General features: G+C 44.1%; 1 protein-coding gene across 1 annotated transcript in view; it reads left to right on the plus strand.

Moving 5' to 3' along the window:
* Window positions 1-12422, plus strand: part of col21a1 (collagen, type XXI, alpha 1) — a 485509-nt gene that overhangs the window by 416938 nt on the left and 56149 nt on the right. Inside the window, exons 26-29 of the mRNA XM_072498439.1 lie at window positions 1430-1474; window positions 11194-11226; window positions 11330-11476; window positions 11561-11615. Coding sequence (XP_072354540.1) covers window positions 1430-1474; window positions 11194-11226; window positions 11330-11476; window positions 11561-11615 — 280 coding nt within the window. The remainder of the gene's footprint in view (window positions 1-1429; window positions 1475-11193; window positions 11227-11329; window positions 11477-11560; window positions 11616-12422) is intronic.

A 12422-nucleotide genomic window follows, 5' to 3' on the forward strand; every position in this document is an offset into this window, starting at 1 on the left:
CTGTATTCGGCTGCCTTCCCCCATCAACGTCCTTCATTATACATTAACATATGTATACCATATGGACTTTCCCAATCATCGATAAACTGTTTCTCCTCCATAAGCCATTCACACTTGATTATTATTTAAACTGCCACTTTAAACCCGTTACCAGGAGAGATGCATTCCAATTGAGGTCCTTTGAATACTGTTTACTGCTGTCTGCAAATCACAACCGGCAACAGCCAATGTTAGCTGGCAAGAACGGATGCCAACTGATTTCCTGTTGGACTTCCTGTCGTTCTGGTTGCTCCACATGCATACAGGTTATTCCAGTTATATGCCGGTTCAGTCGCAGTTTTCAACCGGTTTCATCTGATTTTTTCTTCTGGGAGTTCTTTGCAAAGAACTTCCAGAAGTAAGATTCTCTTTGGCATCGACTTCAGTGAGGTCTAACATTGCTGTGTTGTGGGCAAAAATGACAGGCAGTTTTGGTTATGGCGTCCCAGATATAAAAAAGTTTGGACCAGTATTCTTATTCCCTCGTTTTACTGGTGTTCCATTTTATTGCCCCTCTAAACTCGCTAAACAAGGCTGCTTCAGAGAAAAGATGAAATTGGATTTAATATGATTTGTTTTATAGAAGGCTCCTTAATAATTAGTGGTCAGTTAGCCTTAATTCACACTGGTTCCGTACTTGAGGTTTAAAGATGCAGACCGTCAATACAAGTGGAGAACCCTCAGGAGTAATGTCACCGGATAGCTCTCCGCAACTTCCAGATTTATGTGCTGCAATACACATTCTGGAAATGACTTAACTGCTCTGATATTCAATAATGGCGAACACCAAACACATTGCCATTATTGGCACCAGTGGCAATTGTTGACACTAAGCTTCAGTTCTATAGTCTGGTCAGTAATTCCATGCATTACCTCCCTTTCTAAACACAGGAATCAAATTAGCTATCATCCTGTTCCCTTTTGTATTTTCTTCATATTTATTCAATGTGCCTTTGCTACTTTCACATAACTTATTTTAATATGCAAGAATGCAATCAATGTAAACTGGGGATTTTACCCTCACTGAAGTATGAATTGTTTATCAATTATCTCCCTTTTTCCAGTTTAAATATCTCTTATATTTCTTTTGGAAAGCAAAGACATGACAATTAGAGTACTATCTTTATCCAGTAATTTCCTTTGAATAATTACTGTACACTAGATTATAATGGAATCAATTGATAACTGAGCAATTTTATTTCAAATATTTACCCATTTGAATATTTACTTACTGACAATAAATTAGTAGAAAATATCATCTTGATGCTCTTGTCCAAGTTAGGACTATTAGATATTGAAGTAAGAATTTTATATTGCCCAAATGACCTTAATTTATTGACATTACATGGAGATCCTCTTAGTAATACTGATTTCTATTTCTTTTCAAAAGGGTGACAGTGGTAGAACAGGAGCGCGAGGAATGCCAGGACTACAGGTAGCATATATTTCCCTTTGCTTGTAGTTTATTCCCCTTTGTATTTCTTCATACAGCATTATATTAAGGGTTTTAGACTTCGATGTGTTTAAGAACTGCGTGTAAAATAGCAATAACCTCACACAATGCACAAGGTAATTACAAAAGCAAAATACTGCAGATGCTAGAAATCTGAAATAGTAGTCTCCATTTGGGAGACTAACTATGAAATTCTATTCTACTAATGGCGCGATTCAGCGAACTCAAATTAAAACCCGATGAACGATGCGTTCAGCATCGCGAAACCTCCCGCTATCCAACGGCATTATGCCGTTTTGTTTTGGCCTCAAGGAGTTTCTCCTCTGAGGCTGCACTTGGAAGGATTTCCTGCTGGCGAGCTGAAGACCACCCAGGTGTTGTCACAACTGTGTGGCGTGGACCAGTACTAAACAGCGCCCTCGTGAGGTCTCACTGGCACAGCCGGTAAGCCCCAGGCACCAGATAAGTCTGGCATCTGGGTTAGATATTCAGACCGCACCAGGCAAAGTGAGTCAAGTAACTCACGCAAGGTTTCAGAGTCTGATTTGGGGCCTTGCGCGATTCACCTGCTGTGCCCAGATCTGCCCCCAAGCTTGACGTGGTGGAGGATAGGAGGGGCACCTCTTCCACAGGGTGGGCAGAAGACTAAAGCCCACCATTGTCAACAAGGCCTGGGAGGAGTTGGCAGAGACGGTCAGTGCTGCCAGCCTTACCAGAGGACTGGGACCCAGTGACTAAAAAGGAGAGGGGGCAGGAAATGGGGACAGGGAATGAGGCCAGAAGTGTGAGGCCAACTTGTATGACAGCTTACCCAGTGAGTGACCTGTCGCCGCTCACCATCTCTAGTTTCCACCCCGCCCCCACATGCCCTCAGGATATTCGGGCCCATGAGATGGATTGGCCAGCAGACATGCAGGGATCACCTGAGCGGACAGTGGAATGTGATCCTAAAAGTAGGAGTTAGACTTTGTCAAATGGTGAGGAGCACCAGAGCTCATATCACAACAAATCGTCATCACCCTCCGTCCCATGGACACTGCCAACCCAGGCCCAACACCCTGTGGTGGTGCTGGTAGGACCCTCGGAGGAGGGAGAAGAGCTGGGGTGGTGGAATGGAGTGAAGGGCAGTGGGGCAGGGAAGGTGGAGTGAAAGGCTATGGGAGAGGGAAGGTGTAGTTAAAGGCTATGGGAGAGGGAAGGTGGAGTGAAGGGCAGTGGGAGAGGGAAGGTGGAGTGAAGGGCAGTGGGAGAGGGAAGGTGGAGTGAAGGGCAGTGGGAGAGGGAAGGTGTAGTTAAAGGCTATGGGCGAGGGAAGGTGGAGTGAAAGGCTATGGGAGAGGGAAGGTGTAGTTAAAGGCTATGGGAGAGGGAAGGTGGAGTGAAGGGCAGTGGGAGAGGGAAGGTGGAGTGAAGGGCAGTGGGAGAGGGAAGGTGGAGTGAAGGGCAGTGGGAGAGGGAAGGTGGAGTGAAGGGCAGTTGTAGAGGAAAAGGTGCAATGAAGAGAGGTGGGACCAGGAAAGTGGAGTGAAGGACTGTGGGAGAGGGAAGATAGGGAAGTGGTACAATTTGACAGGGCGACAGAGCTGCAGGTGGTTAGGCCTTTTATTCGGCAAATCGGGTGTTGATGAGGTTATCCCTTGTGTGGCAGCCCTGGAGCACACATTGAGGGGGCCTGTCCTGCCAGCCCGGGCTCCACGCCCGGTTCTTCCTGGACACCATCCTCATCCTGCTTGTTAGATGAGAACGGACATTTTTCCTTCTCCTCCTGCAGCATGTTCCCCCCCTCTGCTGCGTGATGTTGTGCAGGACACAGCAGGTCAGCATGATGTTCGAGGTCCTCCTGCTGCTATATTGCAGAGCCGCACCGGAGTGGTACAGGCATCGGAAACACATCTTCAGGATGCCGATGCACCGCTCAATGACATTCCTGATTGCTGCATGGGCGTTGTTATAATGGGCTTCTGCGTTGGCCTGGGGCTTCCAAACAGGTATCATTAGCCATCAGCAGGTAACCCTTGTCGCCCAAGAGCCAACCCCTCACCCAAGGGAGTGCCACATGTGCACCAGGATGTATGCGCCGTGCACACTGCTTGGATATCTGGCGCAGACATGAATGATGTGCACCTGGTGGTCATATACCAACGGCACATGCAGGGAGTGGAACTCCTTCCTATTGCTAAATTGAATTGAATTTTAATTTGATTTGTTGTGATGTGTATCGAGGTACAGTGAAAAGTATTGTTCTGCTTTCTGTCCAAACAGATGGTTCCAAACATGAAAAACATAAGAAATGCATAAACACGCAATGTAAATACATAGGCGCAAGCATCGGGTGAGCATACACAGTGTAATACTACTCAGTAGAGAAGATGTATGAAGAGATCTGTTCAGTCCATAACAGGGTTATTCAGGAGTTTGGTAACAGCAGGGAAGAAGCTGTTTTGAACATGTTAGTGCGAATTTTCAGATTTTTGTATCTCCTGCCCGATGGACGAAGTTGGAAGACAGAATGACCTGGGTGGGAGGGGTCTTTGATTATGCTGGCCGCTTTCCCAAGGCAGTGGGACGTGTATACAGAGTCAATGGATGGGGGGCTGTAAATTCTCTGATTCGAAACGTCCCCAAAACCAGATATAAATTGTTTTCCGTTTAAATCGCGTCCACAATTATCAGCCTTGAAAAACTCAATTCAGTGTCATTGAGGTAAAAGTGTTTCATATTTCCAGTGTACACTTGTTTCCTGAATTCATCCCGGAAAGAAGAATATGCCATATTACTGTTGAATTCCCAACCAGACTGACTGGAATTTGCCCATAGGTTTTGAAGCCATTCAATGGGAAATCCCATTGACAAGCGGAGGGAATCCCATTGACAAGCGGAGGGAATAGGGAAGGAATCCTGCTGATAGCGAACGACGCGCATCTAAGATGCGCACAATGGGGACCGGAGAATCCAGCCCAATATATTCTCCAGTTACCCTATTCACCCCTCTATCATTAAATCACCCCTCACTTCCAAACTCAAAAGAATACCTATCCTCATAATTTATTCCTTTAAAACTTATTATTCTGGTGAATCTATGCTGTGCCCCCTCCAATATATCTTTCCAAAACTAAATGCACTACTCCAAAGGAAATCTGCCCAAGGCTCGATACAACTGAAGCATCAATTTCTCACTTTTGTATTCCATCTGCCTTGAGAAAAAACAACATTCCAATAGATGTTTTGACTACTTCTTGTGCCTAGGCACTAGTTTTAAATTATTTACATTTATGGACACTCAAATTCTATTGCTCCCCCTTGTGGTGATCTTTGTGTTGCTAAATTCAGGATGGTTGGCATAGTGTTCACAAAGACCACAAATTAGCTTTAACTTGGACAAAGCTATAAATTTATACGACGATTCGACATAGTCCTAAATAATACACAGTTGATAATTAACATATAATCTACACTCACCTATAGCTAATCTCTACACTATTATAAATTATGATCTGCTCTTACTCACACTATCTTTCCATCAGTCTGTACTCTAGCTAACTCCTTACTTTTCTCCCACACAAGGCTTAGCATCAATGTCTTATATACTTATAACTCTAGCTCCCTCGCGTGACTGATCTAGACATTTCATTAACCCTTGCAGTTCTTATATTTATGATGATACCACACCCCTCAGCTCGTAGTCTGTCACCATTAAGAAAATATTGTCTTTCCTATATCAAAAGTGAATGAGTTTGCACTTATTCGCATTGAACTCCATCTGCTATTTGGTCTGTGTATATTCCTTTGTAACTTTCTATTGAAGAATATCTTCAAAATATCAGAGCACGTGACTACATTTTTGTATTTTAAAATTATTTGGGTTTTCTGTACTGCCAGGAACAATGTAGTGAAGAACAGCCTGATCTAACAATGGTATTCTCAGTTGTATTGAGCGATCATAGTCACGGTTGACAAAATGCTAAGGAGCTTAGTTCACACAAATAATTTAATTGCCATCATAAATCGAACTACTAGCAGGGCAGCATGGTGGCAGAGTGGTTAGCCCTGCTGCCTCACAGCACCGAGGACCCGGGTTCGATCCCGGCCCAGAATCACTGTGTGGAGTTTGCACATTCTCCCCATGTCTACGTAGATCTCACCCCCACAACCCAAAGATGTGCAGGGTAGGTGACTGGCCACGCTAAATTGCCCCTTAATTGGAAAAAAGTAATTGGGTACTCTAAATTTATAAAACAAATAATGGAAAATAAATAAATAAATCAAACTACTAGCAACGGTGTATTCTTTGGTTGCCTTATATAGAGAATAATGCTTTCCAAGTATATTATCAAAGTTATTGGACTCTGTTCACAGCTGAAAAATTCTATTTTCTGGTTAAGCATTCTACAGCCTTCTGGCCTGAACATCGAATTCAACAACTTCAGATGATCAGCTCTACCCCACCTCGACCCATTTGTTTTCATTTCATTTTAACTGCCTTTTACCATTTCTTTCTTTCTTAATATACTTTTAAATTCCCCTCCCCACCCCCACCAATCTTATCCACCTTTCCTTCACCTCTCTCCTCTTTGCTACCCTTCCCCTCGCCCCACATCTACAGTTCATCCTCTGATGTTAGTTTCCCTGCTGTTTGACCTTTCACATCTTTTGTTCTCTCTGAGGACTGCCATTAGCACTCTTTCCCCTTGGTTTCTGTGGCCATTAGCACCTGGTTTCCCTGGGTCTGTGGCTATGACTCATCTTTCATTCTCACTCCACAGTATAAATATTTCCCACTTTCGCTGTCTGTTAGCTTTGACAAAGAGTCATCGGACTTGAAATGTTAGCTCTTTTCACTCCCTACAGGTGCTGCCAGACTTGCTGAGATTTTCCAGCATTTTCTCTTTCATTTCAGATTCCAGCATCCGCAGTAATTTGCTTTTATGAAAAATTCTATTGATAGATTGGGGCAACAATAAGTAGCTAACAGGGTTGAAGTTATAGCTGTTAAGTCCATGGACTGACCTGATTAATACTACACTCCTGTATGTTTCACCCAATGCCGGTGTCTATGTATTTACATTGTGGACCTTGTGTTGCCCTTTTATGTATTTTCTTTTTATTTTATTTTATTTTCACGTACTAAATGATCTGTTTGAGCTGCTCACAAAAAAAACTTTTCACTGTACCTCGATACACATGACAATAAACAAATCCAATCCAATCCAATATTAAGGCCACACATCTCCGTTGTCACAAAGAACATAGAACATAGAAAATACAGCACAGAACAGGCCCTTCGGCCCACGATGTTGTGCCGAACCTTTGTCCTAGATTAATCATAGATTATCATTGAATTTACAGTGCAGAAGGAGGCCATTCGGCCCCGAGTCTGCACCGGCTCTTGGAAAGAGCACCCCACCCAAACTCAACACCTCCACCCAACACCAAGGGCAATTTGGACATTAAGGGCAATTTATCATTCGCCAATTCACCTAACCCGCACATCTTTGGACTGTGGGAGGAAACCGGAGCACCCGGAGGAAACCCACGCAGACACGGGGAGGACGTGCAGACTCCGCACAGACAATGACCCAAGCCGGAATCGAACCTGGGACCATGGATCTGTGAAGCAATTGTGCTATCCACAATGCTACCGTGCTGCCCTTAAGAACAAATAAATCTACACTATATAATTTTCCCGTAATCCATGTACCTATCCAACAGCTGCTTGAAGGTCCCTAATGTTTCCGACTCAACTACTTCCACAGGCAGTGCATTCCATGCCCCCACTACTCTCTGGGTAAAGAACCTACCTCTGATATCCCTCCTATATCTTCCACCTTTCACCTTAAATTTATGTCCCCTTGTAATGGTGTGTTCCACCTGGGGAAAAAGTCTCTGACTGTCTACTCTATCTATTCCCCTGATCATCTTATAAACCTCTATCAAGTCGCCCCTCATCCTTCTCCGCTCTAATGAGAAAAGGCCTAGCACCCTCAACCTTTCCTCGTAAGACCTACTCTCCATTCCAGGCAACATCCTGGTAAATCTTCTTTGCACCTTTTCCAGAGCTTCCACATCCTTCCTAAAATGAGGCGACCAGAACTGTACACAGTACTCCAAATGTGGCCTTACCAAAGTTTTGTACAGCTGCATCATCACCTCACGGCTCTTAAATTCAATCCCTCTGTTAATGAATGCGAGCACACCATAGGCCTTCTTCACAGCTCTATCCACTTGAGTGGCAACTTTCAAAGATGTATGAACATAGACCCCAAGGTCTCTCTGCTCCTCCACAATGCCAAGAACTCTACCGTTAACCCTGTATTCGGCATTCATATTTGTCCTTCCAAAATGGACAACCTCACACTTTTCAGGGTTAAACTCCATCTGCCACTTCTCAGCCCAGCTCTGCATCCTATCTATGTCTCTTTGCAGCCGACAACAGCCCTCCTTACTATCCACAACTCCACCAATCTTCGTATCGTCTGCAAATTTACTGACCCACCCTTCAACTCCCTCATCCAAGTCATTAATGAAAATCACAAACAGCAGAGGACCCAGAACTGATCCCTGCGGTACACCATTGGTAACTGGGATCCAGGCTGAATATTTGCCATCCACCACCACTCTCTGACTTCTTTCGGTTAGCCAGTTCGTTATCCAACTGGCCAAATTTCCCACTATCCCATGCCTCCTTACTTTGTGCAGAAGCCTACCATGGGGAACTTTATCAAATGCCTTACTAAAATCCATGTACACTACATCCACTGCTTTACCTTCATCCACATGCTTGGTCACCTCCTCAAAGAATTCAATAAGATTTGTAAGGCAAGACCTACCCCTCACAAATCCGTGCTGACTATCCCTAATCAAGCAGTGTCTTTCCAGATGCTCAGAAATCCTATCCTTCAGTACCCTTTCCATTACTTTGCCTACCACCGAAGTAAGACTAACTGACCTGTAATTCCCAGGGTTATCCCTAGTTCCTTTTTTGAACAGGGGCACGACATTCGCCACTCTCCAATCCCCTGGTACCACCCCTGTTGACAGTGAGGACGAAAAGATAATTGCCAACGGCTCTGCAATTTCATCTCTTGCTTCCCATAGAATCCTTGGATATATCCCGTCAGGCCCGGGGGACTTGTCTATCCTCAAGTTTTTCAAAATGCCCAACACATCTTCCTTCCTAACAAGTATTTCCTCGAGCTTACCAATCTGTTTCACACTGTCCTCTCCAACAATATCGCCCCTCTCATTTGTAAATACAGAAGAAAAGTACTCATTCAAGACCTCTCCTATCTCTTCAGACTCAATACACAATCTCCCGCTACTGTCCTTGATCGGACCTACCCTCGCTCTAGTCATTCTCATATTTCTCACATATGTGTAAAAGGCCTTGGGGTTTTCCTTGATCCTACCTGCCAAAGATTGTTCATGCCCTCTCTTAGCTCTCCTAATCCCTTTCTTCAGTTCCCTCCTGGCTATCTTGTATCCCTCCATTGCCCTGTCTGAACCTTGTTTCCTCAGCCTTACATAAGTCACCTTTTTCCTCTTAACAAGACATTCAACCTCTCTTGTCAACCATGGTTCCCTCACTCGACCATCTCTTCCCTGCCTGACAGGGACATACATATCAAGGACACATAGCACCTGTTCCTTGAACAAGTTCCACATTTCACTTGTGTCCTTCCCTGCCAGCCTATGTTCCCAACTTATGCACTTCAATTCTTGTCTGACAACATCGTATTTACCCTTCCCCCAATTGTAAACCTTGCCCTGTTGCACGTACCTATCCCTCTCCATTACTAAAGTGAAAGTCACAGAATTGTGGTCACTATCTCCAAAATGCTCCCCCACTAACAAATCTACCACTTGCCCTGGTTCATTACCCAGTACTAAATCCAATATTGCCCCTCCTCTGGTCGGACAATCTACATACTGTGTTAGAAAAGCTTCCTGGACACACTGCACAAACACCACCCCATCCAAACTATTTGATCTAAAGAGTTTCCACTCAATATTTGGGAAGTTAAAGTCGCCCATGACTACTACCCTATGACTTCTGCACCTTTCCAAAATCTGTTTCCCAATCTGTTCATCCACATCTCTGCTACTATTGGGGGGCCGAGAGAAAACTCTTAACAAGGTGACTGCTCCTTTCCTATTTCTGACTTCAACCCATACTACCTCAATAGGGTGATACTCCTCGAACTGCCTTTCTGCAGCTGTTATACTATCTCTAATTAATAATGCCACCCCCCCCACCTCTGTTACCACCCTCCCTAATCTTATTGAAACATCTATAACCAGGGACCTCCAACAACCATTTCTGCCCCTCTTCTATCCACGTTTCCGTGATGGCCACCACATCGTAGTCCCAAGTACCGATCCATGCCTTAAGTTCACCCACCTTATTCCTGATGCTTCTTGCGTTGAAGTATACACACTTCAACCCATCTCCGTGCCTGCAAATACTCTCCTTTGTCAGTGTTCCCTTCCCCACTGCCTCATTACATGCTTTGGCGTCCTGAATATCGGCTACCTTAGTTGCTGGACTACAAGTCCGGTTCCCATTCCCCCGCCAAATTAGTTTAAACCCTCCCGAAGAGTACTAGCAAACCTCCCTCCCAGGATATTGGTGCCCCTCTGGTTCAGATGCAACCCGTCCTGCTTGTACAGGTCCCACCTTCCCCAGAATGCGCTCCAATTATCCAAATACCTGAAGCCCTCCCTCCTACACCATTCCTGCAGCCACGTGTTCAACTGCACTCTCTCCCTATTCCTAGCCTCGCTATCACGTGGCACCGGCAACAAACCAGAGATGACAACTCTGTCTGTCCTGGCTTTCAACTTCCAGCCTAACTCCCTAAACTTGTTTATTACCTCCACACCCCTTTTCCTACCTATGTCGTTGGTACCAATGTGCACCACGACTTCTGGCTGCTCCCCCTCCCCCTTAAGGATCCTGAAGACACGATCCGAGACATCCCTGGCCCTGGCACCCGGGAGGCAACATACCTTCCGGGAGTCTCGCTCGCGACCACAGAATCTCCTATCTATTCCCCTAACCATTGAATCTCCTACAACTATTGCTTTTCTATTCTCCCCCCTTCCCTTCTGAGCCCCAGAGCTAGACTCAGTGCCAGAGACCTGGCCGCTAGGGCCTTCCCCCGGTGGGTCATCCCCCCCAACAGCATCCAAAACGGTATATTCGTTTTGAAGGGGAACGGCCGCGAGGGATCCCTGCACTGTCTGCCTGTTTGTTTTTTTCCCCCTGACTGTAACCCAGCTATTCTTGACCTGTACCTTGGGTGTGGTTACCTCCCTGTAACTCTTCTCAATCACCCCCTCTGCCTCCCGGATGATCCGAAGTTCATCCAGCTTCAGCTCCAGTTCCCTAACACGGTCTTTGAGGAGCTGAAGTTGGGTGCACTTCCCGCAGGTATAGTCAGTGGGGACACCGGTGGTATCCCTCACCACCCACATCCACACCCACGTTAGAATGTGCTTGCAAGTTCGATTGACAATATTAATCCTAAATTATAAGTTAGTTATTTTGTAATGTATTGGAAAATCATGTTGCATTGACACACTACATATACTACAATATGTAACCGTGACCATTTCACAAATAATGAGACAGATTTTACTGAACTTTTGCCCGGGTGTATTGGTTAAATTAAGTACACTGATAATTTAATTATTTTCTGCAGGGGGCAAAAGGCTCAGAAGGATCAAAAGGAGAGGTAGGCCAGCCAAAAAAATACTAGCAAAGGAATTGTTCATATTATATTTAAATATTATAAAACGACAATACTATCACTGTTATTTAGAATCTTATTCTTCTAGCCAGGTGAGCCAGGAGCCTTGGGCACTGCAGGCATTAGAGGTCAAAAGGGAGAACCTGGCATACCTGGCAGAACTGGGCATTCAGGACCTAAAGGAAACAATGGACTTTCAGGACAACCAGGACCACCAGGACCAGAAGGAATTTCTGTAGGTGCACATCTAATTTTATTTTGATACATTTTCTTGTTTTGTATGCTTTTGCTCATTCCTAATGCCAAACTGTTTTAATAGGGAAGCGTCATTTCAGATGAATACATCCGACAGGTTTGCATGGATGTGCTAAGAAGTAAGTATAAAGCATTAATCCTTCCAGATTTAAGATCAACTCAAATTAGTTTAAATGTTCACAGCAAAGAAAATGTTGTCCTAATGCTACTTTTACTGAGAGAGAATTGAGTATAGAATTTTCTGTTGAAATGTATAAGGAGAAGTAAATTGTCAGGGTTGACGGATTTCACTTATGTGAAGATATATTTAAGTTCAGCTTGCTCTCTTTAGAGCAGAGTAGCTTAAGAGATGATTCAATAGAAGTGTTCAAAATTATTAAGGGTTATTTTTACAGAGTATACAAAGTGAAACTTTCCACCAGCAGGTGAATCACTTAACAGAAGATGCAGATTTAAGGTAATTAGCAAAAAAAACAGCGAAGAGATGAGATTTGTTTTATGCATTGAGTTATGATCTGGAACTCAGTGGAAAAAAAGGGTGGTGAAAACACACACAATATTAAATTTCAGAAGGGAATTGGATAAGCATTTGAAGCGGATATTTTGTATTTGACAGTGAGGGAAAGCAGAGGGGCTTAAGTATTTTGTCTTAGTGTTAATGGAAGAAATTAAGAGTATAGAAGTAATTAAAGAGGATCAATAAGAACACTATTGGAGATGGTTACCACCCACCCCAAATGAGGATTCCCAAAGTTGCTGATCTGAGTGATGTAATCTTCTTGTTGGATGGCCTGATTTATATTACAAGAACACTTGTAGCTGAAGCTATAAACAATTTATTAACATTAACTGTAGGTCAACTATTTACAAAACAATAGATAAATAACAGCATGATCATGTACAAGCAACCTCTCTCTTCCAGCTCC

The sequence above is a fragment of the Scyliorhinus torazame genome, chromosome 4, assembly GCF_047496885.1.
Source record: "Scyliorhinus torazame isolate Kashiwa2021f chromosome 4, sScyTor2.1, whole genome shotgun sequence".
NCBI classification, from domain to species: Eukaryota; Metazoa; Chordata; class Chondrichthyes; order Carcharhiniformes; family Scyliorhinidae; genus Scyliorhinus; species Scyliorhinus torazame.